We start from the raw sequence: 19,693 nt of genomic DNA on the forward strand, positions 1-19,693 counted from the left end.
GGACTTAACGATATTACGCTTGCCAAGACGACCATCTAACCGATGATGGAGCCACTCCGGTACCCAGGCACTTGCTGCTGCAAGAAGATCCTTAATACTGGCCGGTAAATTACGCGAACTCCGAACATCACAAGTGGTCAGGAATATGGCCACTCTTGCTCTCTCCTCCTCCCTTCCCCATTTCGCCCACGCATGGAAATTAGCATGGAGAGTTGATATGGAGAATTTTTCTCCTAATAATTATTCAACTACGTGAGATAATAGAGCTGGGTTTTGTTATAGGGATGGTGATATTATTTGCATTCTTGTCATATAATAATTGATATGAAACGGAGTTCATATAGACGAGAAGCGGATGGAGAAAGTCGTTCCTCCATGCTATTCAGTGATAAGTGTTACGTATTCCTATTTAAGGAATACTCACATTAATATACTCAATATAAAATTTATTATAATTGACTCTTGCATGAAGGCATGTGTATATATTTTTACAATTGTCCAATATTTGGCAACACAGTTGAGGGAGCGGGGGCTTGCTACGTCACAGGTACGGGACGTGTGAGATCCGGGTAAACTTCCTGATAAAATACAGGAAAGCTTGTATTTGTGTAGTTGCCAGTTTTTCCTCTTTATTATTCTATATTAAATAATTTTGTTTTATATAAATATGTTACCTCTGTTGATGCATGTCAACCTGACCATCCAAATTTAAGTTGTTCTTATATTTGTATTAGCACGAATTCGTTGCTCTATTAAGTAAATTAAAATTAAATAAATTTACCACTCGTCATGTTGTGGAGGGGCGAGAACTGGGGATTCCGACCCCAGTTTTGAGTCAGTATCTGGAAGCGGGCCTTTAAGTCAACTGGTCTGATAAGTTTTGTCTTTTTTAATCTTCTGTATTTTGTCTTAGTAGTTCATTTTATCTAAGGAGAATTCTTTATTATACTATAATACTGTAGTAGGCCATCTGATTAACTGTTATACCTGAATGATAATATTTCTTTGATATATATATATATAGCTAATTTAGATTATACAAATAGTTTATATACCTGTATTATTCTTATACCCTGTAAGAATTATTTAGTTTTTGTGACAGACTTATGGGACACACTAGTTGCACATTAGAGACAGGGATTATTGCTGTTTCCCCTAGCCCAGTGCCATTGCTTACCCCTGTAGGGCAACGAGCAGTGTGAACAAGCCGTTACATAAAAGTGGGGGCTTGTGCCGGGATATTATCCCACATGTTTACCTGTAACCGGGATATATCCCATACATTGTTAAAACTTTGCTCATCCAAATCTGACTTCCTAGGAAAAGTTTCAAATAGGAAAATTATTGCCAGTGTTTCCAGCCAAGTTGTTACGAACCCGGATCCAGCATCCGAGCAAGGAGCAGTAACAACTACGCCATCTGTGGGTCGGCTCCCGAAACCCCCGCCAAACGGACGACGACACCTAGTGAGGACAGCGTGTACTGGCCTCGAGGACCAGTTTCCAGTCTGGTTCAGCGCTCAACACCGCCGCTCCTGACCTCTGGTGAGGTGGTGCTCCGAAGACAGCGCCATCTATGGAGTGGATATGTCGGGCGTTTGTATCTGAGCCTGTGAGTGTGGTGTATTAGTGTCCCGGTTATTAATGACGTGTCTGCTTACAGAGCCGACCTGGGACCACTGTGTTGAAGGTGTAGTCAGTCTACCCGAGGCAGCCAGTCTCCATACAGTGAAGTTTGCTGCAGCTGTCGTGACGTCGTCCCCCCGGAAGAACACTGTGGTGTGTTAAGCCTGCCAGTGGAGTGGCAGTGGAAGGATTTACCCGGGACCGACGGTTGGAGACGATAATCCACTGGGGTATTGAGGACAGGAGGGTGATTGGTGATATCACACGAGACTCCTGTCTAGGGCGTACCCCTTATATCGTTCGTGGAGTGGCCGTACCAGCCTTGGTGGCTCAGTACCTGCCAGCAGACCTGCTGGACGTGTGGTTGACGGCCTCCACGACGGTGCCCCCAGTGGACCTGTGTTGTGGCTGACCTGTGGCCAGGGTAGACTCGGCGTTCTCAGAGGACACGTCTTGAGGCCACGAAGAAAGCACCGCGGACTCAGCACCTAGCTTCAAGGATCCATAGTCTCCAGCAGAAGACTACAGTGTTGATCCCCTTTGTAAAGTGTTAATACCCCTCCCCCTTGTGTACGTTTTACTTTTATATATTTAAATGGTGAAGGTTATATTATATTATATTAAGTTCTTACCTTTCTTTCCCTACTCCCTTTAAGTTACTTGCGTCACGGATCGCATCCCTTGATAGCCTCTACTGGCTTGGGGCCGGATATATATCTTCCTCTAACTACATCAGAGTAAGAACCCCGTTGCGTCCCGAGAGGGCCGTAACAATGTTCTCACTATACCCAGTCACCATCAACTTACACACTTCACGATTTTAGAGGTGAGTAATCATTTTTTTTTGTTTGCACAGTGAAGCCAAGCAAATTTTCAGTGTCGATTCAATTAAGTACGTAGTGCAGTGCCATTCTATTTAAAATTATTAGGAGAAAGTGCCAAGTGCTAGTTAACAATGGAGGAGCAAGTTTAGTTGTTGGTGGCTAATCCTGACTTTGAGGGAATTAAAAGCCTAACAAAGTCTGCCTTAATAAGTATGGCAACTAAGTTGGAGTTAACTTCCCAAAATAGAATGAATAAAGCACAGGTTGTGAGAGTGATAGTGACCCATCTAGTAGAAGATAGTGAGCTAGGGGAAGAATGTCTGAATGAGGTAAGTGAAAAGACAAGTGAGCAGATTGCTTTAAAGCATCTTGAGGTAGAAACTCAGTTAGAATTTGCTAGGCTTGAAGCTCAACAGAAAGAACTTGAGGCTAAAGAAAGACAGCAACAGAGAGAACTTGAAGCTAAAGAGAGACAACAACGATTAGACTTTTTTTTTTATTTTCATAAATTACACAAATACAAGAACACACACAACAATGAAAACATGTACACATCAAGTATACCAATGAAGGAACAGTACACAGGAATAAACAGTCTGCACACTAAACAATAACAGTAACCGCAAAACAAACACAAGCGCTGAACAAAAAAATAAAATGCATTGAATCAATGGGCTAAACAGTACAGGGAAATAAGTGCGAAAACAGTACATGGAAACAATAGGCTAAACAGTTTATATCTACATAGCAACACAGAACATGGCAAAGAAAATTACATGAAAAATAAAGAAAACAATAAAGTACATAAATACCATTTAAACACACCTGGAACCAATTACATAAAACATACACAGACGTGGATAGAGAATCACGTGCAAAAAACCACGCCTACCACACACACAGAAGAACAAAGGAGCATAGGACCATACACGCGCTACCCAGGAATATGACATACACTAAATGAGAAGAAATTATGTACACACACACTAAACACACCCCAAACAACAAGACAAACACACTCATACCACCCACACCACAACGGCACACCACACAGCACCCAAGCACGCAAAATAATGGGCCACAGGCCAAAGCGAAACACGGCCACAAAAAGAACAGTAGAAAACAGTACAGCAGAAAACCCCGGCCCATGCAGGAGCCAAAACCCCCCTCAAAACCACACACCCACACGCATACGGACACAACTGGCACCCGGAGGTACGGAAACACACCACACACACACAGGAGCAGCAGCATCTCAAGGGGGGAGACACACAATCACACGCAACCCCCGCCAAGGACACCCAAAGAAGCGGAAAGGGGGCGCATAGCAAAGCAAACCCCGAAACCCCCCAACCCCTCTAAACCCACATCGACACCCCAACCCCACCCAAGACGAGAACATCACCTTCCCACCAAGGCACCTACCGACCCAAAGGCAACCCCACGAACATAGGCATCTGTGAACCACCGAACAAACTCCTCCGGAAATGCGCGCTGCAACCACCACCAGGTAAACCGCATGCGCCCCGGCAAAAATCCTAAAATTCGGGCAACCCCAAAACCCTCCCGCCTCCCAACCCACACACAAAACACATAATCAGCAACCAAAACACATAATGTATTACGTACCCGCTGCGAATAAGCCGGAAAATACAAAAACAAAAACTGCAAAACATCACCCCGACAACCCGGACCACAAAACACCTCCAGGACATCCCGAAACCAGTCCACCAACCCCTGTAACCGGACACAAAATTAAAATACATGCACCTGCGATTCACTTAAACCACAATGAACACACGCCCCAGAATCACACAAGCCAAGCATACACAACCGCTCATTTGTCGCCAGCGACAAATGCAGAACCCGAAACAGCAATTCACGCTACTGAGGCGCCAAGAACCGTGCCCCCAAACACGACCAGATACCACCCCAATCCCAACACGGGAATAAGCCCTCCACTCGAGGCCGCACCCGGGGCAACAACACCCCATACACAGCCTTGCACGAGAAGGACAGAAACCCAGGATGGCGGCAGAGCTCCCGAAGAATCCCCACGGCCCAAGAATAAACAGAGGGGGTAAACAAGGCCACCTCCTGACAAACCCCCAAATCAACCAAAAAACTGAAGCGAAGCGAGCAGAAAAAAACACCCAGCGTATTCAACCCCCCACCTATTCAACCCCCCACCGAGAACCAGCCCCTGACGCAACGAGACCCAGAAGAGGGCCTTGGCCTTCGTGAAGACGTCAGGAATGCCAACACCCCCCTCTCTCACCCCTAACACCAACGTCGAACGGCGCACCGGTTGATAACGCCCACACCATACATATCTGTACACCCCACACTCCAAACTCAAGGCCTTCCGACGATCCAACGGGAAACATCGAGCCATAAACCAGACACGCGACAAGACCTTACACGCAACAAGCAGTCCCCTCTGATAAATCGTCAAAGGACGACGCGACAAAAGGCCAATCGCAACACCAACCGACCGAGAGACAGCACCCCAATTCCACTCCAAGGAGTAGTCATAGGAGGCAAACCAAGTAACCCCAAGAACCCGAATCGAGGAGACCACCGGAAACCACGACCCATCCCACACCAAGCGGGAGGCCCACTCACCGATCCCCATCAACCCCGACTTTCCCCGATTAAGAACGGCCCCCGTAGCGGACTCAAACCGCAGGAGAACGTCCTGGACAGCTCCAACAGAGCCCTCCGAAGCTACAAACAGAACGGTGTCGTCAGCATACCCGCAAACGGGTAGCCGGAGACCGGACGGCAGACAAGGAGGCACAATCAAGGAACACGCTTTCACCGCCTGGAAAAGAGGCTCTTGACATACAAACACATACAAAAGCATACAAACACATACAAAAGCATGGACATGGGACACCTCTGACGAACAGAACGGCAAATAGGAAAAAATGAACTAAAAAATCCATTCACACAAACGCGACTGCGACTCTGGACATACAACAAATGGACCCACCCCACAAACACCGCCGGAAAACCAAGCCTCTCCATAGCACTAAAAACAAACTCTAAAGACACCCGATCGAAGGCCATTGACCAGTCCAAGCTGATCATAGCCGCCGAAAGCCGATACTCGGACGCATAGAGAAGCACGTCACGAAGTAAGGCATTGCAATGCATCAGGGAACGGCCAGGCACACCACAAAATTGCTCCATAGAGACCACCGACGCAACTACACCCCTACATCGACGCACTAAAACCTTAGAAAGAATTTTATAATCAACATTTAAGAGCGTAATAGGCCTCCAATTGGAAAACAACTGCAAATCGCCCGGCTTTGGGAGCAGCCGCACGATCCCGTCACAAAAGGAATATGGCAGAGCACCCAAACGCAAACACGCCTGCACCACTTCCAAAAGCACCTCCCCCAACACATCCCAAAAGGTAAGATAGAACTCAATGGGCAGGCCATCCGCACCCGGCACTCTCCCAGAACGAAACGACTAAACCACCTCTAGGAGCTCCACCGTGGAAACATCCTGCACCAACTGGTCACACTCCGAGCGCGACAAACCATGGAAGCACCTGTCCAAAAAGGAACCCGCGAGCACACTATCCCCACGCACCTCCCCATAGAGTGCATCTCCAACTCCTGCCGCGCGGTAAGCAGAACACCCTCCGTGCTAGAAATCACAGACCCATCAGGCCGCCGAAGGCCCTTGAGAAGAACGGAACCCCGAGCAGCCTTCTCCCTCCCTAAAAGAAAGGGAGAGAGCCTCTCCCCATCCACCCGCTCAGCTACACGAGCACGCACGCGAACACCGTCAGCCAACACCGCACGCAAATCACAAATACGCTCCTTACACTCAGCAATCTCACTAAAGCAGTCAACTCCCAGCATTCAGCTGCACATATAAAGAAGACAAACGCGCCTGAAGTAACCGCAGCAGACCAATCCTCCCGGCAGCCTCCCGCTTAGCAACAATCCCAAAAAACCTCCGACACTCCACCTTACACCACTCCCACCAAACGAACAAAGGAGAAAACAGCCTTCCCGGCAACGATGCCAACCCACCAGGCCCGAAACTGTGCACAAATACGTGGACAACGCAATAACCGACAATTTAGTTTCCACCACCCAGGCCCCACCCGCACCCGACTCCAGACACCAACCTGGACAATCACCAAACAATGAGCCGAGAAAGCCACCGGGACCGTGCGAAAATAAAAAACCGAACACTCCCCACCAGAAACATAGAACCTATCCAACCTAGAACTCGCCCCACGCGCAGCGAAGGTATACTCCAACGAGCCGCCACACAAAACAGCCGCATCGCGAAACCCACACGCACGCAAAACCTCAATTAAAGCGGCCGAAACATTCCGAGGGTGAGCACTAGAGCAATCCCTCACACATGTAACAATTAAAATCCCCCCCAAAGATCAAATCCCGCGTATCATGCCGCAGGTATGGCAAAAGCCCCTCCTGAAAAAACAGCTCCTGGTCCTGACGATGCGCCACCCCAGAACACCGTCAATAACGGAATCACAACCCCCAAATACTCAGCCTGAACAAACAAGACCCGCTCTTCTTCATCCATTTCCGTGTGAAGCACGGAAATAGATGCCCTCCACGAAAACAACATCAGCGTTCCCCCAAAGGACGTCCTCGGCGGGTTCAACACAACATGATACTCAGCACACAACCCTTGCAACACAGACACATCCCGAACATTGTGCTCTTGGATCAGAGCCACCCGCTGCTCCCGAAGCACATCCACAAGGCACAATTGGACCGCCAAAGCATTCTGACCACGAACATTCAAAGACGCACAAACAATAGCAGGCGCCATCGAACCCATTAATGACCCCCAGCCCCTCCAGGACCACCAGAGGGCACAGAGCCACCCACTGCAGAGGCGCCGTCTCATCCTGAGGCTCTAACTGCCGCCGCCCCACTGTCGGGGAATCCACCATAATGCCGGGCCTCCGATCCCGCAGGAAGCGGATAGTGCCGGCATCACCCAGCGAAGCACGCCGAGACCCCGCTGCCACTGACCAGGTATCACCGACGTCCACCACCGACGAGGAAATCTTGCCGCCATCCGGCACTGCATCACTTCCGGAATCCATATCAGACACAGGAGAATTAGGAGGAGGAGGGGGGGGCACCACCCAAGGCACAACTCCGCGAAGCCTCAATCCGTTTGCCAGGGGGCTCTCTACTGCGTGAGCGCGCCCCCGCAACGCCCTTCCGGCGAGGAGCAAAGGAGGTCAACGCCCCCTCATGGAATGCACCCTCAGGGGGAGCAGAAAGTGGACTCGCAATGCATGCAACAGGAACGCCGGCACCAACGACGACGCTTCCATCACCCTCAGCGAACGCACCGCCCACAACGGGAGGCACCGAGACGACACTCCCAACACCACGCCCATCCACCAACGAAGCACCAGGAACAGGATGCACCTCCACATCCACCGGAAGTAGAAGACGGGAATTAGGAGCAGCCACGTCCTCCACCACAGCTGGCACCGCAGGTGCACCAGCTGGCACCGCAGGTGCACCACCAGGCACCGCAGGTGCACCACCAGGCACCGCAGGTGCACCACCAGGCACCGCAGGTGCACCACCAGGCACACCCCATGCCGAGGACCGTCCAGGGATGCACCATCCTCACGGAGGGGGGGGGGAAGTCTCCAATCGAGGAACCTCACACTGGGCAGCGTCATGGCCCTCCTCCCCACAGCGGAAGCACGTGCGGGCCTGCCCTGGATAGAAAACTCGGAGCGGAAGACCACAGCACATAACCTTAGAAGGGATGGACTCCTTGAGGTGCATATGCAGCGTGCGAATACCCAGACGGAGGCCCCGCAGCCGCCCGGCACTAAACAAGTTGTACCGATGACGCAACACCGTACCATACCTCGCAAACACAGAAGAAAGCTCCACCTCAGGAAACGTAACAGGTACCCCGTGCACGCTCACAAAGGTCAGCGGACCCCACGGATCAGAGACAGTCACAGACACAGCCGAATGAGGAAGGGGAGTCGTCCGCTCGTTCCAACACCCCACAAACCGCTCGTATCCAGGTGACGTGGCAAATGTCACCGCCACGCGAGTGGGAGAAAATTTCTCGAGACCGAGGAGATCCTTAATATCCACCTTCAGGACATCCAAAAGTGCAGCTGCCACAAGTTCCCAATCCACCGGCGCAGAGAACTCCAGCCGAGCAGTATTCACACGGCGGATGCGGCCACCACCAACCGCCACCATATTGCTGACCTCCGCCCCAGTCAGCTGGCGCCCCACACCAACGAGCAACCACCACCAGTCAGCGACAAACAGCTACTGGCAGCCAGAGCCCGACGTCCACGCCCCCCAGAGGCAGAGGACGGACCAATTAGACATTGAGGCACAAAATGCGAGAATGGTGGTTCAGTAGAGGCAACAAAGCAACAACAGTTAGAAATTCAGAGACAAATGGTAGAGAATAATAATAGAGTAGAAACACAGAGACTGGCAGCTGGACATGGAAATACTAGCAATGTTCCTAACAATAATAATATCTCTCAAATTAAAGTAAACAAGTATGTAGAGTTGCCACGGTTCAATGAGGAGGACCCTGTAGTTTTTTTTCACATTTCTCTAAAATTGCAGTTAGTATGAACTGACCAATGAACCAATGGGTAGCTATTATGCAGAACCACTTCAGGGAAAAAGAGCCAGGAGGTGTTCGCATCTTTGCCTAATGCAAACAGTTTCGATTACAATTTTGTTAAGAACGGCATCCTAAATACTTACCAGTTGAACCCTGAAGCACACCGACAAAAGTTCAGAAATTTAAAGAGGGCAAGTGAACAAACAATTGCAGATTTCACCAGGTTAAAAAGTAGTTACTGTAACAGATGGCTTAAGTCTCTTTCAATAAATGAGTTTGATGCTCTTAAGAATCTTGTTATCACATAAGAAGTGTTGTCATGTCTCCCAGATAAATTGTCTACTTTAATGGCAGAACAGAAGAACATAACAGATATTTATGAGCTGTCTAAACTCGCTGATGAGCATGAATTGTTAACTAAGGCCCAGTTTAAGGCCCAATCACCTAAGTTCAAATGTAGAGCAAATTATAATTCTCACTTAACTACTTATCAGAACCAATCCAGTCCTAGTGCTCCAGTTACTCCCATGAACTCTTCTCTTACAAAACCTAAACTTGCTACTCCATTGCCAGGAACATCAAATCCTAGTAATATTAATTCTAAACCTACAGTTGGTTCCACAGGTGTGTCCACTGTAAGGTACTGTACCCATTGTAAGAGAAAATGACATGCGATTAGTTCTTGTTTAGGAGAAATCCTCTGAAAGGTAGGCCAATGGTCGGTTGTTGACTCGTACCTCAATTTCTGTGACAAGGGTTTGCTACTCGGTAAGGCTAATTTTCTGTCTTTGTAGAGCTTTTCTCAAGCATTTCTTAACAGTGCCTACCACACGCTCATAAAAACCGCCTTGCCACTGTGCTCGTGGAGGTATAAATTTCCAGTGGCACTGTCTCTGCTTGAGCACTGAAAGCACCTCTGAATGGTTCCATATTTCTCGTTAGCATGCTTCTCCTGCCACAAAATTAGATCCATTATCAGAGATCATCGGTTTGGGGCACGATCTGCGTGCAAGAAACCTACGAAAGGCTTTGAGAAAAGCTTCTGCACTCATGTCAGAAGTTACTTCTAAGTGTACGCCTCATGTGGTTGCACACGTGAAGAGGCAAATATAGGCTTTCACCGGAATTTTATCTGGAGTGCCTGTTAAAATAAGTGCTCCTGTGTAATCGACACCTGTGGTCTCGAATAGACGAAGGTGGACGACTCGTTCTGTAGGAAGTGGTGGAGATCCTGGGTAAAGACACACTCGAGCATCATACCTGCTGCAGATCACACAAGATTTAATAAGAGATTTGACAGTTTGGCGACCTTGGGGAAGCCAGAATTTCTGTCTAAGATCAGTGAGAGTATCTAATACTCCACGGTGAAATGTACCATGTTCTTGGTGATGTAAAACTATATGTTTAGTTATGATGTGGTGACGTGGTAGAAGCATAGGATTCTTAGCTTCGAAGTCAATTTCTGCATGAAGCAGACCTCCTCCACACCTTAGTATGTTGTAATTATCCGAATCAAACCAAATGCCCAGAGACTTGATTAATTTACCTGGAAGATGTTATAATAAATAAATAAATAAATAAATGTTTATTTAGGTAAGGTACATACATACAAGAGATTTTACAAAGATTGATGGAATTATAGATAGAGCTAGTACATACAATGCCTAAAGCCACTATTACGTAAAGCGTTTCGGGCATGAAAAACATTAATGACTAAATCTTAATACTAATTGTGTATAAAGAATAAAATGTGTTGAGATAAATAAAAATAGAGATAAAAAAAGGGGGGAACATGACTGAAAAAGCAGCACAAATACAATTAGGTCGACAAACAGCGTCGTTTAAAAAAACTTTGTTCATATTCTCTCCCATACGTCTCCATTTGAGCTTGTTTAACCCAGTATTTGAGGGGGGGACTAGGAAATTGATATTTAATTCCTAATTTATTGTGGAAGTCAAATATAACTTAAGTAACTCCTAGCAACTTACCCAAGCTAGAATAATGATGAGAATTAATAGCTAAAATTCGAGGGGGCTCTGGCTCTACAGTAGGGGCAGTGATATTGGTCATTATGACTTGTGGCTTTTGTTTAGGCCACTGAACACTGACCAACCATTGGGGTCTAGTAAAACACATCTCAGTTTTAACTAATTGTTTTAGGGTTAAACCTCTTGGTAAATAGTCAGCTGGATTGTCCTTGGTGGGGACATGTCTCAGTTTATAACCAATTGAAAATTCTCGTATTTCCCTAAATCTCTTACTGACGTAGGGAGTTCTGTTGTTATTGTTTTTTTACCCATTGAAAGATTGCCTCGTTGTCTGACCACACTATTATCTCATCAAAGTGAATATTTTTGAGTGGCTTGATCAGGCAATAAGCCAGTCTTACACTTACTAATAAAGCAGGTAACTCCATTTGGGGTAAGGACCTCTTTATCAATGGGGCCACTCTAGCCTTAGAAATAAGTATAAATGATTGCCGAGTGTTGACTACATAGGCTACTGCACCATATGCTTTGCCAGAGGCATCGCAGAACACATGCAAATTTGTGGGTAAATTTAGTCCTAAAGCATTATGAGGAAATTTCAGAATACTAAGTTATTATAATCTGGAATTAATTGCTGCTATTCGTCTTGTAGATCATCAGGCAATGGATCATCCCAACCCATATTAATTTGCCTGCACTCCTTCATGAGGATTTTGCCCTTAATTACAAAACGACTAAGTAGGCCTATAGGGTCAAATGGTTTACTGACATGTGAGAGCAACTTTCTCATGGTTAGGGGAGAAATAATAATTTCCACCGACTTAATATTTAATTCGTCAGTGAAAGTATTCTATTCCATGCCTAGAGCTTTCAATTTATTTGCTACTTGATTCTCAGGAAATTCTTTCTCGATTATCTGATTCAGTTGTTGATTATTTGAGGCCCACGACTGTAAAGGCATATTGGATCCTAGTAGTTCGCGGTTAGCCTCATGATAAATTTCCACTAATTTGTTTTCATCATTAGTGTTTCCCTGGAAATTATCGACGTACAGGTTGTTGCTAATTTCAGCCATATAGGAGCTAGTAGATTTCTTCAAGTGAATGTCCAAGGTGGCTTGGAGTAAAAATGGTGAAGATGTTGCCCAGAACAGAACTGATGCAAACCTATATGTGATGACGTCACTGTTAGGATCCTGTGGATTCTTTACCCAGAGAAATTTAGTAAAGTCACGATCTTCCTCTTGCAAGCCTACTCTCACTAAGGCTTTGCTGATGTCAGCTGTGTAGGCATAAATGCCAGAACAAAATCGTAACAAAACATCTTGTAGTCTTTGGGTTAGACTAGGCCCTGTTTGCAGGCAATCATTTAGAGATACACTATCTGCCTTTATTTTGGCACTGCAGTTGATAGCTAAAATAGTGAATAATGCAGATGAACACGATTCTAATCGGTGTCATCACTGAATCTTTCATGACAGCGTGATGAGGCAAATAATGACCTAATTTATGGTAATCTTGGTCAACAGCTTTTATGAATTTGTTAACAAATTGTTGCTGTATCAATTCATGATACAATTGTAATTTGTCAGGTTGTTTTTGTAGCCTAACTAACTGTGATTTTAATTGAGTTGATTCCAAAAAAATAATTTACTGGAAGCTGTGGGTGGTTCAGCTTCCACAGCAATTTCATCCAATATTGGTTATCTTTATAGACAACAGTATCGAGATATTGTTAGTAAGTCCATCTGTCGTCTGGACTAGGTTGCTCAGGGACTATACCCAAGGTGTCTAAATCCCATAATTTGTATACAGGGGGATTAGACTCATCATCCTCATCTATGTCTCTTGAGTTGTAGTGGTGACTGCTCTAAGCTTAGTCATGCCACTAGAATTATTTGGATGGCTAATTGTTGATTTAGATTTTTGCTAGGGTAGCACCGGCCCTGTGAGCAGTTGGCCCCCAGCTGACAGCAGCAAATTCATACCTCGTTGCCTGGAGCATCCAGTAATAAATCTATAGTAATAATCAACTCCAATGAGAATATCCACGTCACTGAGACAGTCTGAGTTTATCTTATAATCAGCTAGCCTCATGCCGCTGCGTTTAAGAAATTTAACCGAGTGACTAAGACCTGTAACTTGTAGATCAGAGGGGATCTTGTCAACAACTATGGCTTGTATTGGGCTGGTGCAGCCTCCTAGACATACCAGATATTTGACAACTTGGTAGTCACGAGGTCCACTATTTGTTAAGAATCCAGAAATGTTTAATTTCACTCGATTTGAAGTTTTCAGTTTTAACTGATTAACTAAGTGTTGAGTAATAAAGGTCTTCTGCAAACCTTTTTCAAAGAGACCACGAGCGGAAATCTTTGGTTTCTTGTTGATTAATTTTAATATATCTGTGGGTAATGTATTTTTTTTTTTTCTTTTTTTTTTTTTTTTTTTTTTTTTTTACATGCAGAGCATGCAAATTAAATACAATAAAAATACAGAATACATAAAGGAAAACAATAGACCACCGGCCAGAAGGGCCGACAGCCGAGCACAACAAAACAGCATAGCACAACAAAACACATACACAAGAAAAACATGAAAAATACAGCATACATCAAAGCATAAAACAGAATACAATGGCAATCACAGTACAAAACAACACCTCCAAAAAACAAAACATACAACAAGAGACAACAGGTAAAGCAACAGAAAATCAATACATTAACGCCCCGTAACAAAAGGCAAGGCCAATTACAATAAAAATCAGGCAGAAACACAAGTTACTAAACACCGGCCTGAAGGGCCAACATCAAAAACACAAGAAAACAAAAGAAAAATAAAACACACAGCAAGCACACAGACTACGAAAAGATCTCATACTTGTCCGGCCACTCTTCCGCCGGGAAGCGAATACAGTACGCTTCCCAAAGTAACATAATGTCCTCCGAAACATGGTCATTATTGAGCGTACGAGGATCGGGCATTAACTCTGGCACACCCACAATACAACACCTAGCCCGACGAATCCAGATGGTAGAAGGGCACCACGGAGCAGGACGCACACGGTCAACAATTTCAAAATGCAACGGATGGTCAGCATCCATCGCCACTCCGGAGGCCAAGATGAGAGGGAGAGGCTCCTTCTCAAGAGGCCGGGCAATGGGCAGCACACTGGGAGCCTCCTCAGCTGCCTCACAGGGCTCCTCGGCAACCACTGAACGTTGCACCTGCTGGGACCCCCCACGCTTGGCATCCTTTTTCAGCACCAGCTTGATGCCTCGGCTCGCACCAGGATCCACACCATCCACGCCTGTAGGAGCAACCACCTCCCACTGCAGAGAACCTTCTGCAGGAGAAAGAACAGGAGGTAAATTAGACGCACAATCATCGTCAACAGCTGACACATGGACATCAGCCACCACCAGCGTCGTAGAGCACGAGGCACCTGGAACCGCCACACCATCTCCCGAAGCTTCACCCGCATCGTAGTCCTCCATATCAGCCCAAGCAGTAGAAGAGCGCCTAGAACGCTTGGGCACTGGCCGCACATCCTCACAGCCGGAGGCGGACCCAGAACCACGGCCCTCACGAACCGGGCGAACCAACGCCCGTCGCAGTACTTCAGCAGCCTCAACCACATGGGGAACCGGGCCGCACACAACAGGATACTCCGCAGCACCCCCAACACCCAACACAGCTGGAACACCTGGCGAGGGCGCAGGACCAGGCACAGCAGCAGGAGTCGAGGAAGACGCAGACGCACTCAGCTGAGGGGCAACAAGCACCGGGGGCATGTCGGGTGACGCAGGAGGGGCCGCATCAGCAGCGACTGGGACCTGCTCCACTTCATCTCCGGAATCCACGCCCTGAGGGAGCGGCGGGAAATCCTCCTCCCGGAATAAGTTAACGGGCGCAGCAGGTGTCTCAGAGCACCCGGCAGCCTGATGCCCCAACTGGCCACACCGGAAACAAGTACGGGGCTGCCGGGCATAATACACCCAAACGTAGTAGCCCAGCAGCCGGACAGAAGATGGGATATCCGACCGCAGGCGCATACCTAATGTACGGACGTTCGTCTGCTTCCCATCATACTTCCCCGAGGACAGCTTGTTCACCCGCACACTGATGACTGCACCATACCTCCCGAAGAAGCGCCGGAGAAGGTCTTCAGGGAACTCCAGGGGCGCACCGTGCACACTGACATATGTCAGGGCACCACTTCGGTCCGAGATCGTAACGGAGCCGGCGCCATCTGGCAACTGCAATGAACGCCCCTCGTTCCGCCGGAGGAAGTCCCGATACTCCTCCTCCCCCACGAACTTGACAATCACCCGGTGGGCCGTAACAAGCTCAACGCCATACACAGCGTCCACCGGGACACGAAGCATGTCACACATAACTAACTCAACGGCCGGATAACCAGCCTTACACGTGAATTCCAGTCCCACGGAATTTACCCGCAACACAGGAGGAATAGCCAGGCCCCCATGGCAAAACGGCCACGTCAGCACGCAGCCAGGCGGGCAACAACACTGGACAGGGAGGGTAAGAGACCCCCACACCCCCTGCCGGCGAAAAAACTGCAACCTCCCCAAACTGCCGGAGTGTTCAGACGACACGTCTTCACCCTACGGCTGCTCAGGTGGAACTCACCTTGGGTAATGTATTGGTATTACCTGTCTCAGTTGCAAGTATATTTATTTCCTGATGTACTTTACAATATTGTACAGATGTAGAATTGCCTGAATCTTTATGAGGATTCGTTGATTTTGATTGGGCACTACCACACAAGGTATAATGGTGTTTACCTTTGTGGCATTTGTTGCACACACGTAGGGTGACTGTACAGCTCTTAGAGTCATGAGAACCCATGCACTTTGTGCATCTGTGTAATTCTTGACGACGTTTAATCCTAGAATTACGGTCTGAGTAGGTACTACACTTATAAGTGAGGTGTTCCTCATTACAAAACACACTTTCTCTCTCCTGTAGGATTTGTCGTCTTAGCAGGCGTATCAACTACAGTTTCAGAGGGAGTTACAGAATACGTACCTATGTTACTACTCTTGTTTCTAGGAAATGAAGTAGTAGATTTGGTTTTGTGTTTATAAGACTTAACTGAGGTCAATTTTGGTTTTACTGAATTCCCAGTATTAGGCTGCTTGGGCACAGATTTAATTTTATCTTGAGCCTTTAGCCTATTGACTGTGATTCTCAATCCCTCAAATATTTGATCAAGAGAGAGAATCTCAGCCTTGTAATGTGAGCAGATTTCTGCTAAAATATTACATGGAAGTTTCCTCTGCAGTAGTAACTTAACCCTTCCACTGCTCAGGGGTCCTGAGGACATTTACACCCCTGTGCGCAAGAAAAAAAAAATTCAAATTTTATTTTTCGTCTTCTAAACATGTTAATTTGTGTCCCCTGAGCATGGAAAAAATAAAAAATAAAATCGTAGGTGACATATTTTGGGCGCAATTGACCGAGGAAGCCTGGCAAAAAGTGTGCGTTGACAGAGCGGTCGTCAGGGCCGGTCAGCGTCACCCGCGCTGACAGATGGGAGTTGCCACAAAGATATTATTACCTAATTGTTTCAATGTCTCCGATTAATTTTTTCTTAGTTTTTTGCAGTAATATTATTCAATAGTGTGTATTGTAATATATTTATATAATAAAAGTGGTGAATTATCGCTATACTCAAAAGTATGGTGTGCATATTAGTGATTCAATTATGTTCATAAAACAATAAACAAATAGTTTTGTTGCTATTACACTCTATACACAGGTTATATATAAGTATCTGCATGTTTTGGTCACCATAACGAACCACTAAGTTGGTATTGAGAGTCGAAAAGCAACGAAGAGTTACCGCCACACACCAGCCAGCCACTCGCTGCCACTCTCAACACACGCACTAAACTTTCTCCCCCAACAATAACATTTGTGTTGTTATTACACTATATACAGACGTTATATATAAGTATGTATATATTTTGATCAACACAACTGTACAGCTAAGCTGATATAGTTAGTTCAGGCACTAAGGGTCGTTGCTATACACAGCTGGTGGCTCCCTCACTCATTCAAGGTCACACGCACTAAACTTTCTCCCTTAACAATACTGTTTGCAGTGTTATTACTCAATATACACATATTATATATAAGTATCTACATGTTTTATGCATCGTAACTGTACACCTAAGCTTGTAGTGCGCCCAAAGAGCATAGTGGCCACCCTCTAAACAGCTAGACAAATCGTGCAGACGACGTCACCTCCGTCACCCAAATGGCTCCTCCCAGCATAATCCTTTTGCTGTTATTACACTAATACACACATTATATATAAGTATCTACATTTGTGTTCACCATAGAGAACCACTGAGCTGGTATGATGGCCACACAGTCAGTAAACGATGCTGTCTCCCTCCGTCTCTCAGCATCACTCCTCCCACAGCGCTAATTATTACAACAATCCTGCTATTATCACAACCCTGGTTATTTATATCACAGTCAGGGGTCATCTGTAATATTGTCATCGCTAAATAATAACAATTATATGTGTATTTTGACATTTTTCGGCGATGCTGCCCCCTCCCCATCCGGCCCGTTGGCGTTGTGAGGGGGATTGGTGGACGGCTGCCGGAGTGTGATGCTCCGTGGTGCAGTCCTCTGTCCTTTTCTGGCCTTGCACTCCTGCTGCTGTCTTCTCTAATTGTGCCGGATCGCTTTTCCTTTTCCTTATGTTTCGTTTTTCTCCCCCCTCTTCTCCTATCTGCTTGTAGTTTCCTGCCGACCTTTTGCTTGTTTTGGATTATTTCTTTGGACTTCTTCTATTTTGACGCTCGGGTGCTTAAGGAGGCATACTCTTGCACCCGTAGAACTGTAGTACCCAACGTCTCGAGCGAGGTGAACCTTTTATTGTCAATTCCCCTTTTGTCGCTGAACCCGATCTCGACAGACTGACGGTTCTTAAGGTGGCGTTTGTGGGCGTATACTCACGACGCACCCCTAGGGGGCCCCGGCATGATCGGCGATAGCTTCATGTTGGGTGTCCTGCCTCTAATTGTGGCTCCATGGTGGGTATGGGGGCACATTCGTGGATGAATTTCTTTCTCTTCGTCTCTATGTCGTTGAATGTTTCCGTTGTACCCTCTCAGGCTCGTGGGGTGGGCGACCAAGCCCCCGAGTCGGCCTGTATTGGAAGACCAAACTCTGTAGCTCCTGCTGCGTTGGGCCCCGACTTTGCTCCTCCTTTGACCGTCCTGACTTCTTCCCCCAGCTCCCCTCCCTCCTCTGTGGTTGGGTCGAGCCTCCAGCCCCCGGTGGTGACCGCTTCGTCCCCTGGTGCGGCTAAATCTCTCGTTGTGACTACTGTGCCTTTTGACCCCTCTCTCTCTAGGGGTTCTCAACGCCGTTCGCGCCCCAGCCGCACTCGCTCGATTCCTTCCCATGCTGATGCGTATCAGGCCTTGTTTGGTCCTGCTTCATGGGCCAAATACTTTGATCTCCTCCATCTTGATTCTGCGCCTCCTGACGATTTCTCCCTCCATCGGCATCTTGTAGATTCCATGGATGCGTCTGTTACTTTCAACCCCACTCGTCTCGGTACACGTGTCGTTGCTGCTCCTTCTCAGGATGCAGCTTCCCGCTTGGCTGCCTTATCTTGCTTTGGCGAGATCCCTGTTTGGGTCTCCAAGAACGTTCAGATGAATGCCAGTGTTGGCACTATTCTCCTCCCACCCCATGTTGCAACCGGTGTTCGGAATCTGCAGGATTGCCACAATGATATTCGGCATATCCTTGATGCCCAGGGCCATTCTGTCCTCCAGGTTGACTCGTTTACTCGTCCCCCTCGTGGTCGTCGCCGTCAACCCCTTCGCGTTGTGAAGATCACCTTTGATGGTAGGACCCTTCCATCCTCTGTCATTCTTGCTGGTGCTAGGTGCTCTGTCCAGGAGTATATTCCTTCTCCTCGACTTTGTAACAAGTGCTGGAGGTTTGGGCATGGTGCCCTCCGCTGCTCTGGGACTCTCTCTCTCTGTCCTTTGTGTGGGGGTGAAGGTCACTCTAAGTCGGAGTGCACTTCTTCCCAAGCTCGCTGCCTCAACTGCGGTGAGGCCCATCCTACCTTCTCCCGTGCCTGTGTCCATTACAAGCTTGAGGCAGCCGTCCTCAACCTGAAGCACCGGGAGCGTTTATCTTTTCCTGAGGCGAGGCGCCAGGTTCGCCGGCTCCCGCCTTATACTAACATCTCTTATGCTCGCGTGTTGCGCTCTTCCTCTCCTCGTCCTTCCCCCCTTCCTCAGACTCACAACCGTTTCCGGGCCTTGGACCCTTATACGCCCACTGCCCCCTCCTCTGTCCCTTTGTGTTCTGTCTCGAGGGGTCCCCCTCCTGGTCCTCTGTCTGGGGTTCCCCTTCTTTCTACCCGGTCTGTCATGTCTCCTGTGTCTTCTTCCTCGTCCCCCTCCAATCCTCCTTCCCGTCCTCTTCCTCCATCTATCGGCTCTCCCCGCCGCCTGTCGGTGCAGGCGGATGTCCATCGCTCTCCTAACGGCCGTCGTGTGTGCTCTCGTTCAGCTTCTGTTGAGACACTGGAATCCGATGCCCGGTACGT

General features: G+C 47.4%; 2 protein-coding genes across 2 annotated transcripts; one reads left to right on the plus strand and one right to left on the minus strand.

Moving 5' to 3' along the window:
- Positions 1-7,756: 7,756 nt before the first annotated feature.
- LOC138356607 (Golgi-associated RAB2B interactor protein 3-like) lies at positions 7,757-10,158 on the plus strand. Its single transcript, XM_069312794.1, has 3 exons — positions 7,757-8,051; positions 9,419-9,712; positions 10,031-10,158. Exons 1-3 carry the CDS (start codon positions 7,757-7,759, stop codon positions 10,156-10,158), a joined length of 717 nt encoding a protein of 238 aa, XP_069168895.1.
- Positions 10,159-11,927: 1,769 nt separating this feature from the next.
- On the minus strand, positions 11,928-13,173 carry LOC138356608 (uncharacterized). Its single transcript, XM_069312795.1, has 2 exons — positions 13,065-13,173; positions 11,928-12,427 (listed from the first exon to the last, which is right to left on the minus strand). The coding sequence occupies exons 1-2, from the start codon at positions 13,171-13,173 to the stop codon at positions 11,928-11,930; spliced, it is 609 nt and encodes a 202-aa protein (XP_069168896.1).
- Between the last annotated feature and the right edge of the window lie 6,520 nt (positions 13,174-19,693).

The sequence above is a fragment of the Procambarus clarkii genome, chromosome 73 (assembly GCF_040958095.1).
Source record: "Procambarus clarkii isolate CNS0578487 chromosome 73, FALCON_Pclarkii_2.0, whole genome shotgun sequence".
NCBI lineage: Eukaryota > Metazoa > Arthropoda > Malacostraca > Decapoda > Cambaridae > Procambarus > Procambarus clarkii.

Coding starts and splice junctions, on each gene's coding strand:
- LOC138356608 (XM_069312795.1), bottom strand. CDS start 13,173: ATGAGGCTAGCTGATTATAAGATAAACTCAGACTGTCTCAGTGACGTG. Junction 12,428..13,064: donor TGGATGCTCCAGGCAACGAG/GTATGAATTTGC, acceptor GCCTGCAAACAG/GGCCTAGTCTAACCCAAAGA.
- LOC138356607 (XM_069312794.1), top strand. CDS start 7,757: ATGCATGCAACAGGAACGCCGGCACCAACGACGACGCTTCCATCACCC. Junction 8,052..9,418: donor TGCACCACCAGGCACCGCAG/GTGCACCACCAG, acceptor CATGTCTCCCAG/ATAAATTGTCTACTTTAATG. Junction 9,713..10,030: donor ACCTACAGTTGGTTCCACAG/GTGTGTCCACTG, acceptor ATTTCTCGTTAG/CATGCTTCTCCTGCCACAAA.